The sequence below is a fragment of the Melanerpes formicivorus genome, unplaced genomic scaffold (assembly GCF_026170545.1).
Source record: "Melanerpes formicivorus ecotype bairdi unplaced genomic scaffold, bMelFor1.0.p_v2 SCAF_2, whole genome shotgun sequence".
Lineage (NCBI taxonomy): Eukaryota > Metazoa > Chordata > Aves > Piciformes > Picidae > Melanerpes > Melanerpes formicivorus.
Genome location: NW_027142354.1, coordinates 16,014,307 through 16,037,560, shown reverse-complemented (window position 1 = coordinate 16,037,560; position 23,254 = coordinate 16,014,307). Strand labels below are relative to the sequence as shown.

The window sequence follows — 23,254 nt, the reverse complement described above, 5'->3', positions numbered from 1 at the left end:
TCATAAAGAGCAATAAGATGTCCCTTCAGCCTCCTCCAGAATGAATAACCCTACCTCCTTTACACACTCCTCCTAGGTCATGTGTTCCAGGCCCTTCAAGAGCATTGTTGCCCTTCTCTGGACGCACCTTGATGTTCTTTCTGTAGTGAGTGGCCCAGAACTGAATGAAATAGTAATACTATGTAATACTACAATACTGAACAAGTAGCAGTACTTGCCTCACCAGTGCTGAATACATGGGGATGATCATCTTCCTATTCCTGCTAGCCACAGTGTTTCTAATGCAAACCAGGATGCCATTGGCCTTCTTGGCCACACTGTTGACTCATGTTCAGTTGACTGTCAACCCCAGGCCCCTCTTCAAGATGCAGCCTTCCAACCACACATCCCAAATCAGTAGCTTACTGTGGGGTTGTTGTGACCCAGGTGGAGGACCTTCATAGAATTAGCCTTGGCCCATCGGTCTAACCTGTTTGGTGGCATCTGCAAACTTACTAAGATATTGAAGAGGACAGGCCCCAGTACCCCGGGGAACACCACTAGTGACTGGGTGCCAGCCAGATTTAACTCTGTGAGACAATAGGTCTTGTATTAAAATCAATACCAAGCAAGTAATGGACCTTGAGTCTTTATGCAGTGATGCTTGCCATGACAGGCCAAGGAGGTAACCCTCAAGATAGTTCAAGTACACTTTGTATGATGCAGTCAGATGCCATTTTTGGCATACCTCTGCAAGCCTCCTGCCAGAACCACAGCGTATTTGGCTTTTCCTCACACTGACCAGAAGCTGGCTGCTTTCAAGATAACATATCTAGTGTCTGTGCAGGAGCTAGACAAGAACAGGAAGGCCAGGCAGGATCTGGCCAGCCAGGCCACCAGCTGAACTGTCAGAGAAGGCCTAGGGTGACAAAGGTTTGAAGGCTTATATCCGTTTAACACGGTAGTCTAGTGTTTGGACCTGGCTGATGGCCCATATTTGTTTAGAGGAATATGAAACTCAAGTTAGAAGGAATCATAAACTCCATACATCCCTTGGTAAGACATAGCTGACTTAAGTGAAGGGAAGAAGACTGTGACAGGTAAACACCCCGGTATTCATGGCAGCATTCTTCCTTAACTTCCAATTTCTTATTTATATTTCAAATACATTCTGTTTGTGTATACACACATGCATAGATACAATATGTAGTGGGATAGTGTGGCATGAAAGCTGCGCGTTTTGTATAGTCATACATATTTGGGACTGTAAAATAAGGGTTAAAGTCTAAAACAATAAATTAAATATAAGGGCTGAAAGTCTTCTTTACGTACAGATATATCTGTAGATTAGAAAGGTTAAAGTTTTACTTTGCTTTCAGAGATCAAATGTTTTAAGATGCTGTTAAACAGACAAAACCACTGAGATGCTGTTCATATTGTGCAACTTTTAGAAAAATCAATAAACTGGAGAGTCCATTAAAAACATAAAAGAAACACTGAGCTGAAGCCAAATGGAGACTGAAATATCACCCAAACAATAATTGCAACAATTATTTTCACTTTTGACTAAAGAACACAAACAGCCTTTTCAAAAACAATTCACACAACTTGATGCTTGGCTTCCACAGCTTTTTTTTGTTTTTTTGGAACAAGAGATATTCCTAAAACATTTTTGTTTGTATTAGTAAGAGCCAGAAGGCCATGAAAACATGATGAAGATACACTTTGATGCCCTCTCCCATGTCACATATAAGCAATTAACAAACCTGAAGATAAAGTAGTGGCGTAATTTATTTATCACTTTCTTACAGTCACTCAAAATAGGATGTTTTTGTTCTCTCAAGTAAACTGACTCTGTACTGATGTTTAAACTTGTTTAAACTAGAACTAGAAATAGGTCATTTTTAATGTGTACCTTTCAAGGGTGGTGTATCAGTATCTTCTCAACGCAGAAACTTAAAAACTGCAGTTTGTTCTGTCAAGTTTACTTTTTAAGTGGACTGCCGCAGCAATAATGTCTCATATAAAGGTACTAAAGTCTTTAACTCAGCAAATACGAAAACTGTTCATCAGTCACGAGGAAAGAAGTTGTGATGTCTTTCATAATCCAAAAGGCAGCTGCATTTTCTAGGTGGTGCTCCAACAAGCTACTTTGCAGACTTGTACTTGTTGCAATGGGATGACTAAAAGCAACATTCAGGATAGATTCTTTTTTTCATTTTCTGAAATAACTTCCATTAAAGATTCGTAATCAGCATATGTGCTCAGAGTTTGTATCATTTCATCTAGCATTTCTTCCCCTAACATGAAAGATTCAATATGATGCACTGATCTGCTTATCCTGTGGTCAGTAATCCGGTCCTGCGGAAAGTTGTATGTTCTGATCTTCTCTGATCTTCCTTTTGTGCCAATCTATCAAATGAGAAGAATCAGGATGAAATACTGATTATGCAGCTAAAGTGAAAGCTTTCTCCTCCTGCCACAATTATAAAAAATGTGTTATAGTTCAGTAGTTCATAGAATGGCAGGGGTTGGAAAAGACCTGTGGACATCATCAAGTCCAATCCCCTCGCCAGGACAGGTTCACCCAGAGAAAGTAACAGGAACATGTCCAAGCAGGTTCTGAACGTCAACAGAAACGGAGACCCCATGATCCCTCCAGGCAGCCTACTCCAGAGTTCCTTCATCCTCAAATTAAAGAAGTTACTCCTCATGTTTAGATGGAACTTGTGCCAGTTTAGGAAGAAGTTCTATACAGAAAGAGTGATTGCGCTATGGAATGGGTTGCCCGGGTAGGTGGTGGAGTCGCCGTCATTGAAGGTAAGCATTAGAATAGAATAGAGTAAACCAGGTTGGAAGAGACCTTCAAGATCATCGCGTCCAACCTATCACCCAACACCACCCAATCAACTAACCCATGTAACCAAGCACCCTGTCAAGTCTCCTCCTGAACACCTCCAGTGACGGCAACTCCACCACCTCCCCAGGCAGCCCATTCCAATGGGCAGTCACTCTCTCCGTGTAAAACTTCCTCCTGACCTCCAGCCTGAACTTCCCCTGGTGCAGCCTGAGACTGTGTCCTCTTGTTCCGGTGCTGGCTGCCTGGGAGAAGAGACCAACCTCTGCCTGTTTACAACCCCCCTTCAGGTAGTTGTAGAGAGCAATAAGGTCACCCCTGAGTCTCCTCCTCTCCAGGCTAAGCAGCCCCAGCTCCCTCAGTCTCTCCTCATAGGGCTTGTGTTCCAAGCCCCTCACTAACTTCGTTGCCCTTCTCTGGACTCGTTCCAGCAAGTCAACATCCTTCCTAAACTGAAGGGCCCAGAACTGGACACAGTACTCAAGGTGTGGCCTAACCAGTGCAGTGTACAGGGGCAGAATGACCTCCCTGCTCCTGCTGGCCACACTGTTCTTAATGCAGGCCAGGATGCCATTGGCCCTCTTGGCTGCCTGGGCACACTGCAGGCTCATGTTCATCCTACCATCAACCAGCACCCCCAGGTCCCTCTCTGCCTGGCTGCTCTCCAGCCACTCTGACCCCAGCCTGTAGCACTGCATGGGGTTGTTGTGGCCAATGTGCAGAACCCGGCACTTGGATGTGTTAAATCTCATGCCGTTGGACTCTGCCCATCTGTCCAGCCTGTCGAGGTCTCTCTGCAAAGCCTCTCTACCCTCTAGCAGATCAACTCCTGTCCCCAGCTTGGTGTCATCAGCAAATTTACTGATGATCGACTCAATGCCCTCATCCAGATCATCAATAAAGATGTTAAAGAGGATGGGGCCCAGCACTGATCCCTGGGTGTTCAGAAGGAGACTTGATGGGGTGCTTGGTGCCATGGGTTAGCTGTTTGGGTGGGTTGGATTGGTTGATGGGTTGGACACAATGATCTTGAAGGTCTCTTCCAACCTGGTTTGGTTTATTCTAATTCTAATTCTAATAAAGTTACCCCTTGACCTGTCACTGGGCACTGTAAAAAGACTGGCCCCATCCTGACACCCACCCTTCTGAAGCCAGGGATGCAGTAATTTTTGTCAATCATATAAAAGAATAATTTAAGTGTATCTTTTTCTAATATTATTCTGATTCTTCATGCTGTAATCCAGTTTGTTTCATTAGATTTCCAGAATTCACATACTACTGAAACTTTTAATTTTGGCTAATACATAACTTCTACTGCTGAAGCAGAATGTTTTGGGCATTTTTTCTCCCTTAAGTCCTTCTTGTGCTCTTGTTACTGTTTATTTCCATTTACTATTTGCAGTTCAACACAGGAATTACCTCAAGAACATTCACTTGTACAGAACAGTATCTTTACTAAGTGAAACTTACTTGAATTTTTCGAGCACTGTTTCTCTTCTTGGTTTCTTCTTCCAGTTTGGCATTGTACAGTTTGGCACATAGCATCTGCATTGCCTTCTCTTTGTTTCTAATTTGTGATCTTTCTTGCTGACATTCAGACACAATTCCTGCCAAAAATATCATGACATTTAGCACTTAACAGTTACATACTAAATTTATTATCTTACAATAAGGTGTTTCTTTCTTCAAAAGCCTAGGCTTATTAACGTCTAGTGATACACTTTGGGAGAGAATTGCAGACTGAGTTGTTTGTGTGCTTTAAGCCATAACATAGAAAATGTAATTTGGTATGTTGGGACAACAGGTGGATAATGAAATAAAAAATAGGTGATGCGGTATCATTTACAGAAGACATCCTTAATACCTGAAAATTTTGGCCACAGTACCACAAAGTTTAGGATCAAAGGAGCAGTAAAATGCATGAGGTAGTGAGTATACAGAATATTGTCAGAATATACAAAAATGTGAACAATTTTCTTTAAAAGGAGTCTGGTTTCTCTTCCCAAAACTAAAAAAAAATAGGTTAAAATGAAAAGTGAATCACCTAAGAAAGGAGCAGGAAGAAGAAATACAGGAAGACAACACAAGCTAAGTTGTTATTTGTTTTAAATAACTCTGGTAATAGTATTACTTTATAAAAGAATTGTTAATTTTTTGCATCACAATAAAGATTTATAGAGAGAGTTAGCATGAGAAAAATGAAAGAAGTAACACAAGTGCAAGACAGATCAAGAGGAATATGAATAACCACCAAAACAAATTGCAATATATTTTAAGATTGCTATATCAAACACTAATAACTGCCTTCAGCAAAAACTATGCTCATTTGCTGGCTTTAGTTTGCAGGGCTTTTTTCACCAAACAATCCAAAACTTTTTGAATCTTGAGTACCTTTTGTCACTGTATCTTGAATAGAATTCTACCCTCTCCACTGCGTGAAGATGAAGAGCACATGGGATTGCCCTGAGGCTGTAAAGCCTGACTAATGCAGAGAAAAGTTAAAAAGCAATGAAAGTCAAGGCAGCTGTTGTGGATTGCTCAAAGGGAAGTAAAAAGATGAAGAATGGCAATAAAATAAAAAGTAAATAATTTTTTAAAAAGATACAACAGATAAAATAAGGTAGTATTTGAGGGTGTATCTTATGCCTCCTACATTTCCTAACCTGAGCTCTAGAGATGGGCCTCCTAATTATATGTGCAGTCTATGGGAAAGGAGCCAGCAGACAAATGGAAGTTGGCATCCTGTGCAGGCTCTGCATTTAAAAGAAACATTTTGATATGGAAGTTGAAACCCCTCTCTTTTAGATACTAGTCAAGAAGGGGCAAATCATCAGATTGTAACCTGCTCGGTTTTCAGTTTCTTTTCCATTATTAGAAATCTTACATGTAACTTTTTCATAAAAACTGATCTGCATGCTCTTAGGAGAGTCACACTTAGTGGCAAATTGGGTACATTACCTACTGAAATCAACGGTTTTCATTATTACAAATTGGGAATGAGCACAAGGTAGTGCGTTTAGAGTACTATAAACACGTGAAAACTATATGAAAACTCTACTGTTGTCCAGGTTTGAAAATAAACCCATTGTTTCAAAGGAAATTCTGACAGTAGTTCTGCAATCTCGTACTAAGGGAAAACTGAAGCACCTGTTGGGATATGGACTATCCTTACAGCACTGTCTGTGGTATTGACATGCTGTCCTCCAGCTCCACTAGCTCGCTTTGTTTCTATTCGTAGATCTTTTGGATTGATTTGCAGCCTCATCTGTCATGGGAGACAAAGAAAAATAGTAAAATATTAAAAAAGAACACATGTTGTTTCTTTCTAGACAGATGTCAAATATGGTTTATTTTACAAAGCACATTCAGAGAAGATCAAATCTTTCAAAGTTTATGAGTGGTAGCTTGCATCCACTTATAAACATGGTAACAAATCTTTGTAGCCAGGTTGGAATGTGACATGATCAACGTCAGGAAATCAGACAAATAGTAGCTTAAGACACAATCATTAATCTTAGCACTAATCTTCCCCCTCTTCTGAAAGCTCTGCACCCTCTTCCTTCAAGAGTTAACTAATATCTGAATTTGACCAGATGTTTTCCACATAAAATGCAACATATTCCCTTTGTTAACTCTGGAATGGGGCTATGGTCTCTGTGAAGAAGGAATGAGATAATTTCAAGAGAAAATGGGAAGGAGTAACATCACTGACAACTTGTTAGATGAAACAAAGATCACAAAAATATTCATTAGTCAGTTGTTTTTAGCCAAACACAGTGAGAATGAATTATCACACACAACTTTGGAAGCTGAAAGCGAGGACACCATAGAAATGGGGAAGAGGAGGTGCTAAAAGAAATCTCTGTGAGCTCTCTAACTCAGACTTTTGTTACTTTTAAAAAAAATAAAAAGCTTTCCACAAAACATGTCATGTATTCACAGTGAATTTTCCAGTTATGGTGAAGTAAACTGACAGTGACTTTCTTGTGATTAGGGCTATGAGGAAATCCAGGAATTCTTTATTTCACCCCTCTAGACAAAAATAAAAATAAATAAACAAATATGACTTTGTCAAAAGCTAAGATTTAAAAAAAATAATATTTAAATTACTAAGAGACAATACCAAGACTAAAAACACTTGGGTATCAGCAATACAGCATGCAAAAATATTGCCCATCGTAAAGTCTGTTACAGTAAGATAAATATTACCTCAGTGGGTTGAGGTAATATGGCAACAGTCATTGTGCTGGTGTGAATGCGTCCTTGTTTTTCTGTCTTTGGCACCCGCTGAACACGATGCACTCCCCCTTCAAATTTCATGTACTTGTAAGCCTCAAGACCAGCTATACTGGCAACTGCATGTCTCAGGCCACCTTAGATACAGAAGAAAAACCGTTGTAAAGCTGTAACAGAACCTGTTGGTACTATGTTCTTACTTAAATTTATGAATTTACCACTTAAATACCTAGGCAGAATTATACTGAAAATGCAAGAAAACTCTTAAAACAGAGCTGAACAAACATACTCACATGCTATCTCAAGTAAAGCACTGCCAAATTATTTTTTAAAGTGCAGTTTAATTTTTTATACATATTAAAAGATTGCCTACAAACCATGTATTTACATGCAAACATAAACATATACCATAGTAGAACTCTGACACCAGTAGTAAGTTTACCAAAAGATCAGATTTTGAACACCAGCTTCAGAAACTACATCATCCTTTTTGTATTGTTAGTTCAGAACCTTATTATTCAATAGGAAAAAGAAAATCTAACTAAAGCATGAGTATTTTTCATGTGCTTCCTCTTAAATGGTCTCCTCTATGCATCCTACCAGTGGGGGTAAAAAATGGGGCCCACTGCTGAATAAAGTGGGTGCTGTGAAGATAGCAGATACAGAAAAGGCAGAATTACTGAATGCCTTCTTTGCTTAAGTCTTTACTGCTAAGACTGACCCTCAGGAATCCCAGTCCCTGGAGGCAGGAAAGTCTGGAGGAAGGAAGGCTCTCCCTTAGTTTAGGAAAACTAGGTTAGAGATCACCTAGCAAGTTGGACACCTTTAAATCCATAGGCTTGAAATGCACTCCTGAGTACTGGGAGATGGCAGATTTTACTGCTAATTAATTCTACTATTTTTGAAAGGCCAGAAAACTGAGGACTGAGAACCTGAGGACTGGAGAAATGCCAATGTGACTTCTGTCTTCAAAAGGGAAGAAGGAAGACCCTCACCTACATCCCTGGAAAGGTGATGGAACTGCTCATTCTGGAGGTCATCTCTTAGTATGAGGAGGAAAAGAATGTTATCAGGAGTAGTCAGAATGGATTCATGAAGGGGAAATCATGCCTGACCAATCTGATAGCCTTTGATGATGGCATGCCTGGCTGGGTAGATGAGGGGAGAGCAAGACTTTTGATGCTGTCTTCCATAAGGTCCTCATAGATAAGCTTAGGAAGTGTGGGTTAGATGAGAAATTCAACAAGTTTTAGATTAAACCTCAAGTTTATGGCCACTCTCTCCAAGGGACCATAATAAAACTTCCAAGATGCCAAACTGATCCATTAACCCTAGAAACGTTTAGTAACTACGTAGAAGATTCTGTGTTTGTAAAAAAATAAAGCTGAAATAACACATCTGCACCACTTTCTCAATCTTCTTCTGTTAAGTACTTAAGTTTTATTTCTACTTTTCGAAACTACTGAAAGACATACTATTTTTTATCACTTTAGTATTTTAGCAGTACTTCTGAAATGGAATTTCATTCTCAAATACAGAAGGCTGAGGAAAACTGTACTCAGATATTCAAACAAAACTGCACTTCTAAAATTAAGTTAGTGCAAATTAGCTTCCTGTAGTCAGGAAGTTCAAGTGTCAATGAATGTTTCAACTTAAATTAAAAAGTTAACAGAGATTAAGTATTTTTATTACTGACCTATTTCACTGGGAAAGTATTCTAATATTTCAAATTTCCAGTTCTTATAGGCAGCATATCGTTGATACATATCAAATATCTCTGAGGTGAACAGCATGGCTTCTTGCCCTCCAACTCCAGAAGTTACTTCCATGACGAGATCACTCTTGTCTGTTTCTTCTGAAGGAATCAAAAGCAATGCTATCTGTGAATACAAAAATATGCAGACAAGACTTCCCTCTGACACTGCTACCCATGATCAAGATAGTATAAAACACCAGAGAAGTCTGTAACTCATCTAGGTTACCTTCTCCTGCATTAAGAGACTGGCTGCCCAGAGGACAAGATTCTCATGCCTCCTGCAGTGAGGCAGTAGCAGTCACTAAGAGATGAAGTGGGAGAACACTGTATTGCAGGAAGACTCCATGTGTCTGTTCACTGTCACAGGAGCTACATACATCTCTCTCAAGGCCTACAAAACTTCACAGAAGTTTTCACCCATCAGGAACACTGCAACACTTTGACACCACAGGATACAAACTGGTTCTTGCAAAACAGCTGAGCATTTCCCTTCCCTCCAGCCTCCCTTTCACTTCGTCTCAGCTGCAGAGCTAACGAGGTATGGATGTTCAGGACAGTCCTTTAACAACTGAGCTGTATTGTTCATTTACTTACCTAAAAAGGGACAACCAGCCTTAAATCTATAGAAGAAAGATGCACTAGAACCAAAAACACTACCAAAATTTTTCAGGCTGGATCAAAAGCCTTTGCAAATGCTTTTCAATCACCTTCCTTTATGATCAGTAGGTGATGTTTCTTTCCACAGATTACTACTTATTTTGGCAAAATTATTATACTTACAAAAATATTTATAATGTGACTTGTATTGTTAACGAAGGGATAAATAACAGGACAATACCATCTACATTAAGTTACCAGAAGTAAGATCAGGAATATGTAACAATTTATGTAAATATCAGTATTTTTAGGTTAGACAACATAGACACTATGTAGAACCTATATAACATAGTCATCTAAAGTAGTTACATAGTATTAAACTTTTTTTTTTTTCAATACAACTACTGTGTGATACCACAAAAGTTTAATGTTACCAATTGATAAAAAAAACCAGGAAATCCATAAAGGTACATCCAGACAAGATCAAATATAACACCTACTTATAAAGATGTATTGATTCAAACAGTTTCAGGTACAAGTAAACACTTACAGCCTGTCTCTATACCTTCTGCATTTTTCATTTTCCTCAGATAAGAGACACTAGTTGAGGAGTGTAACTTGAAAGGAGGGAAGGAGAAGAGTTTATCATATACATCTCATTTTGATGAGAAGAGAATTTGGCTTTGTTAATTTAAAAAAGGAAGCAAAGAATTTTAAAGGGTACCTAACCTGCTGTTTCAGTGCAGCTACCTCTTCTTCACAGGAGGCAATTTCCCGTTCTGCAAGCTTCTGGAAATCTTCACTCTCATCTGGAATATTTGAGTATAGTTAAGCCTCAAGCTTGTATCAGTGCCACTCTCAGAATATCTTCTGAAAAATAACCATGTCAAGAACTTTGCAAAAAAAACCCAAAACAACAACCTACCACACAAAACCCCCTCAACGTACTAAACCTGCCGGAAAATGAGATTAATACAACCTGTAACAAAGACATACAGTACATATTAAGAGTGGCTGTGCAGGTTGCTCAAAGAATTAGTGGTGCCCACCCTTGGAAATTCTCAAAAACTGACTGGACACAACCCTGACCCTGCTTGAGCACAGGTGACTGGACTGATGATCTCCAGAGGCCCTTTCCCACCTCGGCCATTCTGTGATTCTAAGAAATTACATTCTGTATTTCAGTGTGACAAGAACATCAAGGATTTAAGGAGCACAGTAGCCCCACAACTGACACTTGTCATTAAAAGGACTATTACCCCTATCACTGTACGCAAAAATTTGAAGATGGGAGAAGGAATGCTGAGTATTTTATCTCTGTCAGTTCACTCCAGAGCAACTTCTGAAAAACTTCTAAATGTAACTAGAAAGAAAGGTATGGAAGAACTCTTGCATATAAGAGAAACTTTTACTTCTAAAGTATTACCCACCTGATCAGCATTAACATTTAACTATTAAAACTTCCTTTTCTGTACTAGTTTCAGTATGCTAAAAATGTTCCTCAACCACATCCCTCTGCAACCTGTTCCAGGTGCAGGACGATTAGGCTCAACAGGTCAAAGTGCAAGGTCCTGCATCTGGGTCTGGCCAATTCCAGGAACAAATACAGGCTAGGCACAGAGGGGTTGAGAGTACCTCTGAAGAGACTTTGGTCTATTAATTGATGAGAAGCTCAACACTGAGACACTTGAACATGTCCAGAGAAGGGCAACAAGGCTTGTGAGAGGCCTTGAACACAAGCCCTATGAGGAGAGGCTGAGGGAGCTGGGATTGTTTAGCCTGGAGAAGAGGAGGCTCAGGGGTGACCTCATTGCCCTCTACAACTACCTGAAAGGTGGTTGTAGCCAGGAAGGGGTTGGCCTCTTCTCCCAGGCAACCAGCACCAGAACAAGGAGACATAGTCTCAAGCTGCACCAGGGGAAGTTTAGGCTCGAGGTGAGGAGAAAGTTCTTCACCGAGAGAGTGATTCGTCATTGGAATGGGCTGCCCAGGGGGGTGGTGGAGTCACCATCCCTGGAGGTGTTCAAGAGGGGATTGGACGTGGCACTTGGTGCCATGGTCTAGTCATGAGGTCTGTGGTGACAGGTTGGACTCGATGATCCTCAAGGTCTCTTCCAACCTTGGCGATACTGTGAGCTGGCAGTACACTCATGCAGCCCAGAAAGCAAATCATATCCTAGGCTGCATCAGCAGGAGTGTGGCCATCAGGTCAAGAGAACTGCTTTTGTGAAACCCCACCTCAAATACTGCATGTATGTCTGGTATCCCCATATACAAAACTGTTGGAGTGAGTCCAGAGGAGGGCCACAAAGATGATCCAAAGGGTGGAACACCACTGCTATGAGGATAGGCTTGCTCTCAGTGACGTAAGGCGACAGGAAACCGCCCAGGACTTCCCCTGCTGACAGGATTTTAATTCTCCCGCGTCTCAGCGCTCCCGCCGCGCCTCCAGCAGACGCCACGCGACTGCCTTCGCCCGCCCACTTGAGCTACTTCCCCAATCGCGTCGGTGTATGCAAATCGCTCCTCCCACCATTCCCGCCAGGTGGCGCCGCAGCGGCCTTCGCCGCGCCCCTCTCTGTGCCGCCGGCCTGCACCTTGCTTCGCCAGCTCCCGTGTGTCACGCAGCTCCTGCTCCTTGTCGTGCAGCCGCTGGATTCGCGCCGCCAGCTCCGGCCCTGCCCCGCCCCGCGCCCGCTCTTCCAGCAGGCGCCGTAAGGAGGGGGCGGCGAACAGCTCGTCCAAGCTGGGTCGGGCGTTCAGCTTGCGGTGCGGCTGCAGCAGGCACGTACCCGCCGCGCTACAGCCGACGGGCGCTGCTCGGGGGCTCCGAGGGGACATCGCGGCGGGCCGGCGGCCTTGCACCACGCGAAGAGCTCGCGAGAGCAGCCGCATGCCTGGCAACAGCAGGAGCCCGAGCACCCTTGTCCGCCAGCCCGGCCCGTACCGGAGACTTCCGAACGCACTCAGCCACCTTCCTTCCGGGTTTCCGGAAACTGCCGAAGTGGCTCGGCGCTGACCTCAGGCGCAGTCGGAAATTATCGGGGCTCCGCTGGCGGAAACGAACGAAAGGTTTCGTCTCCTTTCGGTTTTCGGGGCTGTGTTCTGGCGCAGAAGCGCTTTGATTGGCCAGCGCTGGCAGGTCGGGCCATGGGGTGGGGCCTAACGTCGGCGGAGCTCTAGCGCAGTGCCGCTGCCGCCACCTGGTGGCCTGCGGCCGTGAGAACCTGCAGGCACCAGGGGCTCCTGCCCGCAGAGGGAGTGGCGTTTGCATGGTTGTGGTTTAATTCTGACCCCTCCAAAAAAAATAAAAGAAAGATCCCCAAAAGCCCAACAACCCCCAGAATCATCACACCAAAAGTTTAAAGTGGGACTCGCGTGGTATGAGCCGCAGGTATGCTGAGGTCTGCACTGGTGTGGTTTAGCATTCTATGCTGCAGCCAACCTCCAAGTCTGCTCGTGTGGAAGTGCTTATGGAAAGTTTCAGCTGGGGAGTTAATATCCAGGGTACTGTTACATGTCTTTAACTTTAGAATAAAATTTCAGAATTAAAATACCCTGAGTAGGGAGCTGCAAATACTTGTGGAAGGATACCTCCACAGTAAAAGCAGGTGCAAAACAGCATTTAGAAGAAATGCACTGTCAGAAGAAGACAAAAGGGCACTTGGAAGAGCCTTTGCGTCAGAGATTAGTGGTGAGACCAGAAGACTATCCATTTACTAAATGCAGAGCTAAGTACATTGTTGTACATCAAAGTTCTAAACTGGAAGGCTGCGATGATGCAGTTATTTAGTAACTATGATCTTTGAGAGATCCACTCCGGTATACAGACAGGTGGCATAATAACCTTGTTTTAGATAACATCATTAATGAAATTCTTGGCTAAATTCAAACCAGTTTGAGGAATATACTTTATTATAAAAATGTGCAACTATCCATAAAATTTTGTTAGGCAGTATTTTATATTACAATCATTGGAGGAGTCAAAGTCGAGTCTTGCTTCTGTCTTTGTTCATTTCTTAACAGAGCTAGGTAATCATACTTTGCAACTAAATTACACCCATGGAATAACAGTAACTTCCACATGATACATTAATAAATTGTTATCTTCATGAAAGTAATATCAAAAGAAAGAGTAATGCTTGCACACCTAAGTAGTTTGTGTAACTAGGAATGAAAACTTGGATGTTTTCTTCCATTGTGGAAATCAATCTACAATCATTGTGGCAAGACAGTCAATGTAAGAATTTGTTATTTGGAACAATACACATTAAAAGTAATGGTTGGATAAAAACACCTTCCTATGATTGTAAATGCAACACTCTGAATGAAATTTCTTGGCAAAATACACTGTACCAATAATTCAAAAGTAATCACACTCAAAGAGCTTTGCAGAGAATGTACAGTCTGTGTGGTTAGTCTGAGGCTGACAAACAGCCTAGGCCAGCACTTAAGAAATCTCATTCACAGAAAGCTTCCCTTGCACTCACTGTTGCCTGACTATGACATTCCCTGAAGCCTTCTTTCAGAAGGGTAAAGTAAAAATGATCACATATTTGCATTTCATCGACCAGATATGTTGGTATTCTCTATCAATGAAAAAGTATGAGAGTCTTAATGGCTGTGTGAACCCTGCTTGTGAGAGGAGTACACAGAATTCAGGAAATTTAGAGTAAGGGGTGATTTTCAGTAAAGCTTTTGAGAAGAAAGTAGTATGTCAGTGGCTGATGGTCTGAATGGTAACTCTGCTTTAAATTGGAAGGATGAATTTTCATAGGGTGAATTTACAGATAAAGAAAGAGGCAATATCTATCTCTTGGTATAACAGTAAAATAATACAGAATGTTTATGTCAGGCTTTATCCAGATGATTTTGGCACCATTATTGCTTTGTTCTTTTATCCTAGAAATACCACTTCTACTGCTGACAGAAGTATTCAGAAGCTGTGTGAATGGGGCTGATGTTTTGTCACTGCAAATGTACTCTGAGTATTGGTGAATGAGACTGGAGCTTTGTCACTGCAGCCATGTCCCAGGATGTGCTTACTCTTGGCTCTCTCCATTATGGGCTGAGAAAGTCCCTGTTTTGAAATGTTTTTGAACATGGTTCAAATCAACTTGGAGCAGACGTTAGAGCTGTCTATGTGTAACCTTAATTTTTTGCTTTGCTGGATTTGGTAAGGACTCAGGCTGTCGTTGGCTTGGTTGATGCTGCTGGGAGCAGGCTCACAAACATTGAGCTTTACTCCTTGTGGGGTACAGTCACTGAAGTTAAGACACTTTCTTGTATCATCTTTGATTGCTCTAGAGTTGGCTTTGTGGAATACTTAATGCTTAGTGGCTTTCACAAGCATTTACTGCTTACAGAAGCTGCTGGTTCCTGAGCAGCCGCACGGTGTGGTCAGTCCATCAAGCTGCTCACACTGAAATAGCCCCTCACCATTTTTAGATACTGATTCCAGAGGCAGATGCTCCATGTGATCAAATTTGCTGCCTTGGGGAGGAAGTGTGGCACCAGGTGGCAGCTTAAACCCTGGCTGTTTAAGGTAGAATGTAGATCTCTATTAATAGACACTTTTGCATGCTTTTAAATTAAAACAGAGCTATTACTAACTAAAATCTGGTTTGTGTTCACTCTGTTGTCCCACAAATTGATAATGTGGACTACATAGTTGCTCAAGGAAGTTGTAGGTGGGTTGCAGACCTGGAAGTGCCACATACCACAGTTCCATGCTGCCTGGACTCAGCTGGTTAACATGCAGCCCAGCCACCAGTTATTGACCTGTGTTTTCTCCATCATACCTTTGGTCTCCTTCAAACCCTATATGCCTTCAGTCTAATGTAAATACTCTTAATATTACCTGCGTGTTTGGTTTCATCTTGGGTATCCCAAACTATTTTCAGCTCAGATGTATGAAAGTTGACTGTAAACAGCTATGTTGAACACAAGCATAATACAATATATATTCAGTTTCTTTGAAACCAAAAGGTCAGGAGTGTACACAAGTGTTCTGCTTATTGGTGGCTATTTGGCATTTGGCTCTATTTGACAGAAAAGATCAAACACTGGGCAAAAGTGACAAAAACATAACTCACTTTTTGTAGAGCACTTGCTACATACATTCTCATGAAAAACTGAAATACAAGTTAAATACATACTTATTTTATTCCAGGCTATAGAATAAGTGTATTTAGGCAGTTTTTCAATGTGTATTGCACACTGCATGCACAATAAATCAGTTTATTAACTTGACCGTTTTACAATTTTTGCTCAAAGAACTGTCTGATAGGCAATGAGATCATGTTACAGGTTGTCCATTTGGACCATATTCATTTTTTCATGAAAAAAATTTGGGAAACCCAAACTGATAGACGAAATGTATATTAAACATCTTAATACGAGCATTTCCTCTAAGAAAGAAACTTCACATGTTATGTTAATTTTTTTAATCCCTCCAAATAGATTTTAAGACAAGAAATTTTGAACGTGATTTCATTGCAGTAGTACACTGAAGACTGGTGTAATATTCTTCAAAACGGTGCAACAGTTTCCAAATACAGTTTTTTGGAATCTTGTGCTAGAAATCAAGATAATATTTTAGGGCCCACACATTCAGCTTTCAAACTGTCCTTGAGAGGATGACTTGTCTATGTTGACAAGAACTTCTACCTGCGTGAAATATCTTATAAAGATAGCTTAAGACTAGCAGGTCACCATCAAATAATAACATTAAGAATATTCAAGTCTACATCTGCAAAGACTTATGCATGCAGTTTTTCTTCTTGCACATTATTTAGCCATGTGAACTAAGTGTATTTTACCTCAAACACCAACAAACTTGAAATTACACTATGTAAATATATACATATATGATGCTGTATATGTTTAGTACCACAGTAAATATAACTGTAAACAAATGATACTAGACATATGTAGGACCATAGTTAAATTCCAACTAAGAAGAAAAGCCAGAAAAAAATATTTTTTTTCCTAACAGTATTTCACAGTAGAAGGTGGCAGTCCTTTCTCAGTGAATTTCCCCCCCTCAGGATTTGTAAACACCATAGCTATTATTCTACCACTAAAATAACTGAATATTTTATTCATAATGGTAAGTAGCTAACCAACATGAATAAAGTTGTCATAACACAGCAACACTTTCAGACAAAACAGGTATTTATTAAAAGAAACATTTATAAATATTTCTTCTTGCATTTTATACTACATTTTCATAAATAACAATATTTAAAAGTGCTGAATATGGTAGGATAGTCAGCAACGCCACTGTAAACAGATTTGTTTTTCACTTTGCAGATTTTGTTTAGATCCCATTTTGTCAGACACTACAACAGTTAAAATATTTGCATAGGGAATAGAGAATAGCCCTTTTAATCTTCTCCTGAATTCTATATAAATTACAAAACCAAATGAGTTTAAGAAACAGTTTGTTAAATTGTTTGTATATATATCCAAAAAAAGCACACAGGTTTCAAGTAAAAAGAATGATTAAAAAATTCCCCAAACTTGCTATTTGAAACATGTTCAATAAATTAAAAAAATGAGAGGTAGTAAAACAAAGGAAAAAAATAAGCCCCAGAAGATAAACTAAGATCTGCATCCTACCAGTTACTGTGGAGCAGCAGACCTGACTTCGCAGCAGCAGCTGCAGCAAGAGCCGGCACCCAAGGCTGCCTGCAAGGTGTAACTGCGTGGATGCAGCCAAATGTGTTGGGGCTAAATTCCACTCAAGGATACAACTGCCAGACCTTCCAGCTCCATTGGAAGCAACTGGCTTATGCACATTTAGTCCTATGTAAATGAGAAAAACCTTGCCTCTTCAGTCTTAGTATAAGACCAGAGTTGTCAATGTTAAATATATATATATACATACGTACATACATATATATATATATATTTAACAAGTATTCAAAGCCATTTATTGGTATGTCCTTAGTATTTTGTGAGGGATGCTAACACTCCTTTTGGTTGTATATTGTAGGTATGAAGGTTTATTGGTTTTTAGTTCTGAGTCACTGTCTCTTTACACATCAAAATGCATCCTAAAATTGGACATTTTTTGATAAAAAGGCCAAGTGAACACCTATTAAAAACACCATGGCAGCCAAGTGATAGAAGTACTGTACTGCCTTAGCTCTGATTAAGGGCTCAGTACAGGATTCTTACCCAGGAAAGACACCCATTGAATTTTCATAGGGATTTTGCTTGGGTAAGGACTGTAGGTTTAGAAGCCCTTGAAGTTTCATTTAATATTACTCTCAAACCCCCTTGTTTTCAAGGAGTTACTCAAAATCAATGAGCCTAGAAGCTAAGATAAGTCTTCTATAACCCACCACCTTGTAAAACATTACTTTGTTTAAAAACATTTCTTTACTGGATTTAACTTTCCGGAAAAAAAAAAACCCCAAAAGACCTTACAGGACAGATGCAATTCATCAAAATGCTCTAAAATGCTACATGTAGGCAATCTTTTATTAAATGTCTTTATTCAAAAAAAACTAAATTATCAAGCTTTTTTGTGGTTTTGTTGTTTTCTTTTTTTTTTATGCTGTTGTTTGGTTGGTTTTTTTTCCAAAGTACATAACATTATACAACAGTGTTAGAACTGGGTAGCCAGTCTTTAATAAATCAATTACAGTAACTGACATCTGAAATGTACATTGAAAATCTTTGTTCTTTTAACAATTAAACAATATCAGCGCATAGATTGTGTCACTCAGATATGGATCCCTTTAAGTGGTTTGTGCTTTATTTTTTTTTCCTCCTGTTTTTTGTTTGTGTGTGTGTTTGTTTTTTTCTTTTTTTGACATTGCAAACTCTGTAATGAAAATTCCACAGCTTTGGCAGTGGACAACCAGAGGAATCCTCTGCTTGATTAAGTTTAAATAAACAGTGATAAATAGCTCTTTTTTTTTTTTCTTTTCTTTCTTTTTTTTTTGTTTTTTTTTTTTTTTTCACCTGTACAGAAATATTGGCTTCAAAAAGTCAGTGTGTTGTACTCAGTAGAGCATATTGACTAATGCTACACCTTAAAAATTGGCTTTTTTCTTTTTTTTAAGTTAGTGACGTTAAAAAATGCAAGCCTCTTTCTGGTTTGCTGCAACTGTTTATATGTACCATAAGACTGTATTGCACAAAAAAAGTTCTTAAATACAGATATAATTTATGTTATTGGATTAAATATTGCAACAACTAAGTGGTAAGTGAAGCAGGTTTACCTTGCACATGCAGTGTGAGGATACACAAGGAGAATGTTCATAAAACTACAAATACGTCACTGCAATCATGACTGCAGTAGGGTGAAAGGAGTGTGAAACAAAGGTATTTTGGCAAATCCATTGTTCCCCTCCCATGCCTTCTTGAGCAAGGAGGACCTTGGTAAAAATGTAGACGGAGGCCATAATACGTATTTGTTTTCTTCACAGTAGCCTGAGTAGAGCTAAACTGTAGTTCTCCAGGAACCCAGCAACAGATGTTATTAAACTACTTTTCTTCCATCCCACCCACCCCCCCAAAAAAAATCAAGTTATTTTGTTTGAAAATTAAAACTAAGTTTCAGAAGTAGAGCCTGTAATACTTTCAACAAGAGACTTATAAATCTGAGAGTTCAAAAACCTTGGAAAAGAGTCTCTGTGCATTAGGGTGTATATCTGGAGCTGGGCATCTTCATACATGTGAGGGCTGGGATCCAACAAGTTTCTGTTGATCACTTCTCTCACCCGGGAGTCAAGACTAACCTGAAGATGAGAACAGAGTCATATTAAACAGTAATATCAGAAGGACTGTTCTACATATCTTTATTTCTCAGGGCTCCATTAACCATGCCAAGTTAATAATTTCTTCAAGTAATGCTCTGTGCTTCTTTTAGAGCCACCATACAATTACAGTCTGAGACTTGGTCTTTGAGTCCATCTTAAGATCAGCAAGATGAAATGCAGTCATAGAACAAATGCAGTCATAGAACAAATACAATGCAACTAAATAAAGCTCTGCTGCAACCTGTATTTCCCCAAATATTTTATTAAAAAACAAACTAAACTTTTTTACATGTTTAACATTATTTCTCTGAAATGAAGATTGGCTGACTCTCATTCAGAGAACTGAAATGCTTTTTTTTTCCTGACCACTTGTTACTAAATCTTTGGAAGCTTTCCATTCAGCATTGTCACCTGTCTCAACGTGGTTTATTTCCTTTTCTTTTTTCCCCTTGTTACTCACAAATCACCCAGAGTTTTTTATAATTTTTATAATTTTAATCTTCCCTTTAATTATTTCAGATTTTTTTTCTTCTTTTTAAGTGTTTTTAACAACTGATAATTTATCTTGCAGGATACTGTATGTCCATATCAAAGCTGTTAGCAAGTTTCAATTCTAGTTTCTCATTTACTTTCCATTTGTTATGAACTCCTGTGCCTAGGCAGAAAAGGGCATGTTATGCTTGAGACAAATGCACAGGTGATTTTGGAATATCATTTAGAAGTTGAGTGAATGTACAGCTAATCTACAGAATGCTCTAAAAACATTAAAATCAATGCTTTTTGGATTAAATGAAATGGCAGTAGCAAGGAAAGCCCACTGGGGCCACCAAGAGTTTATTCAGCTAAGAAGAAAAATGCTAAAACCCTGAGTGGGGAAATACCAAACATAGATCAGTTAAGCCACTGTGATTTACACTATGTTGCAATCTGAACCTACTAATCTGCAGCCATATGAATAGATACTCATATTGTGTTAAGAACTGAATTCAGCCCTGGAAAGCTCCACGTACTAAGACACCGTATGTAAAGGATGCTAATTGCAATGAAAACTCAGAACATGTGTGCATGTATGAACTTGTGTATTTTCACATGTGGTAAACCAAAGTCTTCGGGAGTACAGTGGTATGGTATGATGCTGCAGAGTAAATATAGATTTGTATTATATCTTCAGGACCAACTGTAGAATCTAGCATTGCTGGTTTGTTAGCATGTTGGAGTATGTCACTGCCACATCCTGCAAGGTCTTCCTTTTCCACCATTTGCTGCTACTTGGTTATTGGTCACAAGACACAACTATGATGCTGCCTGTGAGTAAGCTGTTACCTGTTCATGCATCAAACTGTACATATAACTCAAGCACCCTGTGTCTGCAGAACATCCATTATGCCGGCTTAATTTAAGCACATCTTCAACCTAAGTGCTCACCACTACACCTGCATGCAACATCCTAGGGGTGCAGCAGGCCTCCCTGATGTACATTTCCTTTTCACAATGGCAGTGGTGGGTGCTGCATCAGCTGACATCAACAGCTTCCTCCTTTTCCCACCCTGGTGCTTCCCCTCCCTTGTGTTGCCATGGCTGGCTGGGCAGCCCCACAGCTAGCCACTATTTCTTTGAGTTTTTTTTCAACCAGGAATTTTTCTGATTGAATTGTCTCACTAATGTAGCAGACTGGCCTGCACAGGAGAGATGAATGGACTGGTGAGGCTGCTTGACCAGTGACTTTGGCTTTGAGATAGAATAGCATGTAAAGGTGTAGCATTGTGTTAGTTTTGAGAAGCAGTGTTGTAGCCATGCATCTTCAGAATTTATGTAGACTATTGCATTTCTGTAGCACAGAAGTGACTAAGATTTAAGCAATTCTCCTCCAACACATGCACATATCTTAGCAAAAACATTTTGTGCAGCTAGCTAATTCATTCTTCATTATCAAATATAAGAGATGGGATAAAAAGCTAAATTCATCAGGATGGAGCGGGGTTTTGTACTACTGAGCACAGTAGAAGTTAATTTCACTTACAGAAAGAAAAAAAATAGTTGTGGAAGTATTCATTTACATTGTAGTTTTTCAGTGACTCACTAAAGACAGATGGCAAAACTAGTTGGAATTACTTGCAAGGTATTTCCTTGCTAAACAGATGAATATAAGGTATCTGTTTAGAGCACTAAAACCTGCCTCAATAACTTCACCACTGAACAAACGATGCTAAATATCCCAGCTCTTATGCCAAAAGGTAACATCTGGAATGACACACATGGATGAACAAGAAATTTTGAGCTCCTGTACTGGTCTAAAGCACTGCAAACAGTTGTTATTTGCCTTGTAAGACTTCCATCAGGGATAGGAGCAACTGGATTGATCACATCCACACATGCCCATTTCATCAGGTTAGTGAGCAGTTTTGTTAAAGCCTAAATCAAACAGCACTTAGTGTTTGATTTTTAACTGCATGTTGATCTAGGCTTAAAAAGACAACTGAGCATTCAGCTCGTACATATGTGTGCTAGAGATTTTTTATATCCTATAATGTTATATTATGTTACTTTGTATTATATTACATGCTATTCTATTATACCTTATTATATTATATTATGTTATATTATGAAAAAAAAACATTATTAGCTTCCTGTACTGGCAATTATCTCACTCAAAAGCAGAAACATACACTATGGCACAAAAGAAGATAACGGAGGTAGAAATTACTGTTGGCTTAATTTATATGAATGAAGTTGAAAATTATTACTGAATGAAGTACAGAAGTAAAACGTAAGAAGCAAGTGCACATTAAGCATAAATTAGCATAACACAGTTGAAGAGGAAGTCAGATGCAACTCACAGAGATAAGGCAAAAGATGTGACCTAAGAAACACTCTTCCAAAGTGCTTATATATTTATACAACTTTCTATTCCAAAACATGTATTGACAGGGGATGATTTTTCTTTACTCCAGGTGAAGATAATTTAATAATTTGTCTATTTCATTGTAAGAGTTGAAGAAAATCTTGTATAATTTCCTAGCTATTATCATACCTTATACATGGTCTCCATTTCTATACTCTCACATGGGTCTAACCAGTGCTAACTTGGATTTTCTTCCAGATAGCTGTTGCAGCAGATAAATCTATAATGACTCTGATTGAAATGTCTTAATTTTGGCCCCTTTTCTCCAGAAATCCATTTGCGTTACTTACTTACTTATTCTGGCAGGCATATACCACTGGTAAAGAAACATGTCTATCTCTCAGCCTTCTCTTACTGGAGTTGCTTAAGGCTGACAGTGAGCTTTGAGGTGTTGTGGCCTATAATGCTAAGGGACCTGACATCTGTGTCTCTACTTTTTCTATCTCTTTCCTAACTTAATGTCCATACTATGACTTTGAACTGACAGATCAAGCAGACGTTCAGACGCCCCCATCTGACAATCCAGATGATAACATTTGGAATAACAGAAAATGCAACTGTAACATTTACATTTTTACCTCTTTTGGTGATAGTATAGAAATGTAATCTTCATATATAAGTCTTGCTTTTTCTTCAATAACTTTCTTGTTCTGTTCCTTCTTTAGATCTTCACATGCAAGCCAGAAAAGCAGGTTCTCCTCACTATACTCTGTTCGAAGAAACTCTCTGAAAAGGTTCCTCCCAGCTGGTGTTTTCATCATCTTGTCAAAATTCTGAGACCAAGACAAAATTTCATCTGCAGTAGGGTTTTGGCTGCAAAAGCAAAGTATCGTTACAAACATGCTTCTATTTTTGTAACAGTGTTTACATACATTCATCCAAAAATTCTCCTTTTAACTGCACTATAGTCCAGAATGAAAACTAGAAGCAACAAGGTTTCAGCAGTGACAGGGAAATTGTGTTCACTCTTCACTTACACATTTATTACCTCAATAGCTTGCTAAAAATACTTAATGTTACAAGACATGCACTTGAGTTTCTACATGTTTTCTACTAGTATTTGTAGCCATCAAAGACAAAATTCCACAACAGCACAAGTTAAAAGAGATGTGATTTCAGGGAGCTGGCAAGAGGCTTTCTTTCATAGAGGA

General features: G+C 39.6%; 2 protein-coding genes across 5 annotated transcripts in view; both read right to left on the bottom strand.

Annotated features, from left to right (window-relative positions):
- Positions 1-1,106: 1,106 nt before the first annotated feature.
- Positions 1,107-12,508, bottom strand: MTRF1L (mitochondrial translation release factor 1 like). 2 transcript variants are annotated; one of them, XM_068151646.1, is made up of 7 exons: positions 12,023-12,508; positions 10,155-10,234; positions 8,769-8,952; positions 7,046-7,209; positions 5,984-6,101; positions 4,307-4,443; positions 1,107-2,391 (listed from the first exon to the last, which is right to left on the bottom strand). In XM_068151646.1, the coding sequence occupies exons 1-7, from the start codon at positions 12,318-12,320 to the stop codon at positions 2,176-2,178; spliced, it is 1,197 nt and encodes a 398-aa protein (XP_068007747.1). In that variant the 5' UTR covers positions 12,321-12,508; the 3' UTR covers positions 1,107-2,175. The 2 variants fall into 2 exon arrangements, with proteins under 2 accessions (XP_068007747.1, XP_068007751.1); XM_068151650.1 differs by lacking the exon at positions 12,023-12,508 and having other exon boundaries at positions 8,769-8,927; positions 10,155-10,236.
- A 6,451-nt stretch (positions 12,509-18,959) lies between these two features.
- RGS17 (regulator of G protein signaling 17) overlaps positions 18,960-23,254 on the bottom strand; it is a 463,053-nt gene continuing 458,758 nt past the window's right edge. For all 3 annotated transcript variants that reach the window (XM_068151678.1, XM_068151671.1, XM_068151661.1), the window contains exons 4-5: positions 22,682-22,916; positions 18,960-19,180 (exon numbers count right to left, since the gene is read on the bottom strand). In XM_068151678.1, the coding sequence (XP_068007779.1) occupies positions 18,992-19,180; positions 22,682-22,916 (424 nt within the window). In that variant the 3' untranslated portion in view covers positions 18,960-18,991. The remainder of the gene's footprint in view (positions 19,181-22,681; positions 22,917-23,254) is intronic.